Raw genomic sequence first — 5,223 nt, forward strand, 5'->3', positions numbered from 1 at the left:
GTTGCTTTCCCTCATTTCTTTTCTTGTCTCTTTCCTGCCTCTCTTTTTGTTTCTGAAAACCAGATTTTGTTTTCTTGTGCATCATCTTCCATAGCACAGATAGCCTACAATGCGCATGCGCTGCTTCAGCAGAATGAACGCTACGTTAAATGCGCCAAGTTAAAAAGCCCGGTGAAAGCGGACTAAACCATTTCGTGCAGGGGGAGGGGGCTGTCCCCGGACACTATATGTAGGCTAGGACACACAATTCAATCCATTAATCAAACGATTTATTTACCCAAAACATTACATTTACATTAGTTAGAAACATATTGTGATCTTTAAATGCTATTGATATTTAAAGAAAAATAAAATTACAGACTCCTCAAGGGCCCTCCCCCCACTTGGGGCCCTGGTAACTCAGTCCCCCTTTTCCCCCCACTACGACGCCCCTGCCTGCTGTACAGTGAGTTGGCCACCAGAAAACATGCACAAGGACACCCCCACCTCCACTTTAAAGACGTCTGCAAGCACAACATGAAAACACTCAACATGAATGTTGAGAGGTGGGAGGAACTCACCAGCGACCACTGTCAGTGGAGGCAAGAGCTGTGCAGAGGCGTCCAGAGAGGGGAGGCCAAACTGACACAGGCAGCAGAGGAGAAGTGTACCCTGAGGAAGGCCAGCCATTTGGCGACAGCTGGCACTGACGCTGCCTTCAAGTGCACCTGCTGCAGCAGAGACTGTCACTCACATGTGGGCTTATACAGTCACTCGAGGTGCTGTTCCAATGCCAACTGAACAGACATTCTGGACACAAACCATGGTCTCCCAAGACTGATGACAGCCATCCACTCAGCAGCTATGTAGATGTACACAAAAAATTAAATGCTAAAAAGTAGGTACAGTATACAATGGAAAAGTAAACATGTAAGTAAACTTAACCAAAATAATTGAATGATAGAATAACTCCCTTAGCTTTCTATCCAATTTCAATGAGTTTGTGTCCACTCTAGCCTCAGATTTGTGCTCTTGGCTGACAGGACTAGTCCTTGACATGATCTTCTGCTGTTGTAGTCTGTCTGTCTCAATGTTGTGCATTCTGAGATTCCTTTCTGATCACCATGGTTGTAAAGCATGGTTATTTGAGTTACTATTCTTAGACTTTCTGTCAGATCAAAACAATCTGGCCATTCTTCTCTGACCTATCTCTTCAACAAGACAGTAAGGACCAAATGGTTTTTGTGTCAAAATTAAGAACAGCAGAGGTTTACTAGTAGAGAAACAATATAATATTAGAAGTAGGATTGTTGTAAGTGTGTTATATACATGGTATCTGCCACATGATTGCCAGGTGAACTTTGGCAATTCTCAGCTGTGAGACACATGTGGTATGCGAAGATGAAAAATAATTTAAAAAAACTGTTGTGATATCATTCAAACATTTAATAAAACATCAACATTTTTACAGTGGTCCATACAAAAACAGGATTTACGTATGCAGTTATTTATTGCGTAGTTATAGCTAAGCTGTGTGTATGAAACACATTTTCATGAATCTTCATTAATCTTCTGCAGTCAAAGTAGCACATTTTAAATAGACAGTCCTTAAAATAAATATTTATAATTTGTCATTGTATTCTCATTATCATTGTATTATTTATGACTGTAGAACAGGATTTACATATGCATTTCACATGACAAATTATTTATTGCACAGTTACAGCCCAGCTGTGTGTATGTAACACATCTTCATTAATCATCATTAAACACTGCAGTAAAAGTAATGCACTTTTAATAGATAGTCCTTAAAATAAATATTTATAATTTATAATTATTTATTGTAATTTATTATTTACACACATTTTTGAAATCATGTCCTAATTTGAGATGTGAGAAGCTGACTCCATGTTCTCCTCAGATGACATCTCTGAGGGCATGGAGATGTTGTTGTTGTCATAATGCTCATCGATGTGAATCAGGTTGCAGATCTTCAGGTGTGCCATTTTGTCTGTCTCTGCACGGATTTTGAAAACGGGACACATGGAGCCCTTGAATTGAACAAAAAATGAGTGCAGAACGAAGCCTGTATTGACATTGTAGAACTTCAGTCGCCCTTTATCGCAGTCCAAAAATACACCGAGGGTTTGAATGTTGCTCTCCTTGACCCTGCTGAAGTCGTTGTTGTGCAGCACTGAGAGCTCACCACCATCACACTCCAGAATCCATGAATTCATTTTCTCGTCCTTAGCTTGAATTTGGATGCGTTTAGCCCGGCTTTGTTCCACCACTCCCACTGCCCAGCTCTCACAGTCTCCTACAGCCACCTCCCAGTAATGCAGGCCTTTATCGAATGTCTGAGATGCCTGCATGCTGTTCCATGGGGATTGCCTACTAAGGCCGATATTGCTTGAAGGGTTCACTGATATCTCTGTCTTGTCCTCCGAGATCTGGACATTCTCTGGCTTTTTACTCTCATCCAAAGTGATGGTCTCTGAGACTGTGGGAGAAATAAATAATAAAAAAAATTATTAGATCATAATTATCAACTTTAGCCAATATGAACAAGTGGCTCAGTGGTTAAAGGTGCCACTGTTGGGACCGTAAGTAAGGCCCTTTGCTCTATCTACTCCAGGGGCACCATTTCACCATCACCGTGGCTGACCTCACACTCTGACCCCAACTTCTTAACAAGCTGGAAGATGCAATGAAAAGAATTTCACTGTGAATTACTGTATATGTGATAAATAAAGGCTTCTTCTTCAACCTCTTGATCTCAGTTCCCTCACTAGTGCCATAAATAAATTCCTACACCCTTGTATTACTATCATACCACAGGCATTTCTCGTGTAGTTGCTTAACTCGCTTTTTTAATTATCTTTTATTTTATTACAGTACCTACATTATGATTAAAAATATGTGAAGTGACTTACATTCCCATGGCCTTGGCAGAAGCTCTTTGTTTCTTTCCACAATTTTCTTGATGGAGTTTTCCAGAGCTTTCAGTTTTGTGTCATCAACTTCCAGCTTCTTGTCCACAGAGGAGTAAAACTCTTTCATCGTATACAGGCTGCGAGATAACCATAATTTCTTTCAATCAAAGAACTCCAAGGTTCTAGGCTAGCTCAGTTTTATGAACTGAACATCTGATAAATTAATAAAAGGATGTTAGTGAGAGTGTGTGTGACTCACCTGGTCTCAAGTGCACTGATCTCCCCCTGTGCGGAAAGCAGGTAAAATCAGAGATTAGCATTGTGCATATGTGTGTTGCTCTTGCTTTAGATCCAAATTTATTGAGCTAACTGAGTGTTTACCAGCAGGCTGGCTGGGTTCTCGCTCTCTTCTTTGCTGCTGAGCTGTTTTACGTTCTCGATTATGGCTGTGGACTTGGTCTTGTTGTTATGTGTGTCCTCCAGCAGCTGATGTAATTGCCGCTTTATGGTTTCCTTCTGTGCATTCAGGATGAACAAAGCCTGCTGCTGATTATGCTCGATCAAAGCCATCAGGGCACTGTACTCCTTCTGAAGAAGCTCCTCTGTTTGTTTGCACATCTCCTGAACATCACAGGACATTTACATGAGGAATCATAATAGCAAATATAATAGATATATTTTATGTATTTCTTTCAAATCAAGCACCAGTGAGCTTTCCCTTTATGAAACTTTTCAAACAAATTTTACTAGACTATAGTAAAACAAGCTGAACAAAAAGTGTATACAGTTTTTAATTAGAAAGTATACTTTCTAATTAAAAACTGTATACACTTTTTGTTCAGCTTCCTTGGTATTTTTAAAATGTGCATTGTGAAGTAAAATTGTAAACATTAAATGCGATACATTAGGGAGACTCGGTGAGCACACTAAACAAGGCAAGGTCTTGAAACAACATAAATGAATAGACAATGACGTACAAACAAGAGAAATAATAAACACTGAAAAATTTCTTTCTTAATGAACAGAATACATAATAATAATAATAATAATAATAATAATAATAATAATAATATGCCTCGGATGCCATTCAACTTTTGAGCCACATGACTGGTTTTGGAGTTGTAAATAATCTATGTAAACAGAAGCTGTTTTTTTTTTTTATTATTTCTTTTAAAGTTTTTTCATTCTGTTAAATCTCACCTCGAGCTTGCGCTCTGCTGCGTCAATCTTTGGTATGAAGTTGCCAAACTTCTTTTCCTTCTCTGTCAGGTCCTTGGAAAGCTTTTCTACTTTTTCCTATGACACAGTGAATAAATATGATCACCATGATGCATTATCATTCATAAAGCTCAAGATCAATTATCGTTCATCATCATTGCGACCTGTGGTGTGTTATTCATCAGGTAAATATTTATTTATGCAGAGACATTGTGAGTAGTGTTTTATTCATCCTATTTTCAGTTAAAGTAGGAACAAACAACAGCTCTTACCACTTGATCATGCACGGCATCCTTTAGATCCTTCAGGCGGTGATCTCGGTGTGTGCCATTAATGACGCAGCGGCTGCTGAGTGGCTGATCGCATGTTTCGCAGTAAAGTACAGCAGAACCCGCAACCACTGGACAGCAGGAGACATTAGAGTTCCCTCGAGACCTTGGCACGGAGGAGCGTTTGCGGAAAGGAAAGTGCATTCTGGTTGGATGAGTCAGACAGCAGCACCTGTGTGCGTGTGTGTGTGCGTGAACTGATTCAAGCAAAACCTGGTGCAGCTTTTTATAGTGGCTAAAGGGTGGAGCATATGAGTACATGATTCCTGACTTGCATGAACGTTATCACGCACTCACTGTGCATATACTGTACCGGTCAAAAGTTTGGACACACCTTCTAAGTCATTGTGTTTTCTTTATTTCTATTCATTAAAAGACACTTCATGTGTTCAAGTAATGACTGTCATTTTTCTTTTCTTTGTTGAGCGCTTCTTGACATAATATAGATTACTCCAGTTGTGGAATAGGGCTATTTACTGGATTTTTATTAATTACTATTTACTGTTTGATCTCAAACGCATTACGAAAGCAAGAAACTCCACTAATTCACTTTCGACAAGACACACCTGTTAATTGAAAAGCATTCCAGGTGACTCCCTCATGAAGCTGGTTAAGATGATGCCAGTAGTGTACAAAGCGTCATCAAGGTAAACGCTGGCTCCTCTGAAGAATCTAAAATATAAAACATGTTCTGATTTTTTAAACACTTTTTTATTTACCCCATAATTCCATTCCCATAACCCTAGAAAATAGTAAAAATACAG

At 39.3% G+C, this 5,223-nt stretch overlaps 1 protein-coding gene across 1 annotated transcript; it reads right to left on the reverse strand.

The window, feature by feature from the left end:
• Positions 1 to 1,404: 1,404 nt before the first annotated feature.
• Positions 1,405 to 4,680, reverse strand: LOC132867902 (E3 ubiquitin-protein ligase TRIM39-like). Its single transcript, XM_060900872.1, has 6 exons — positions 4,403 to 4,680; positions 4,113 to 4,208; positions 3,294 to 3,533; positions 3,172 to 3,197; positions 2,913 to 3,049; positions 1,405 to 2,479 (listed from the first exon to the last, which is right to left on the reverse strand). Exons 1-6 carry the CDS (start codon positions 4,601 to 4,603, stop codon positions 1,860 to 1,862), a joined length of 1,320 nt encoding a protein of 439 aa, XP_060756855.1. The 5' UTR covers positions 4,604 to 4,680; the 3' UTR covers positions 1,405 to 1,859.
• Between the last annotated feature and the right edge of the window lie 543 nt (positions 4,681 to 5,223).

The sequence above is a fragment of the Neoarius graeffei genome, chromosome 19 (assembly GCF_027579695.1).
Source record: "Neoarius graeffei isolate fNeoGra1 chromosome 19, fNeoGra1.pri, whole genome shotgun sequence".
NCBI lineage: Eukaryota > Metazoa > Chordata > Actinopteri > Siluriformes > Ariidae > Neoarius > Neoarius graeffei.

Excerpts from the sequence above, each read along its gene's own strand:
- LOC132867902 (XM_060900872.1), bottom strand. The coding sequence starts at position 4,603 with ATGCACTTTCCTTTCCGCAAACGCTCCTCCGTGCCAAGGTCTCGAGGG. Across the intron at positions 4,209-4,402 it reads ATGCCGTGCATGATCAAGTG|GAAAAAGTAGAAAAGCTTTC; the intron begins GTAAGAGCTGTT and ends ACTGTGTCATAG. Across the intron at positions 3,050-3,171 it reads ATCAGTGCACTTGAGACCAG|CCTGTATACGATGAAAGAGT; the intron begins GTGAGTCACACA and ends GTTATCTCGCAG.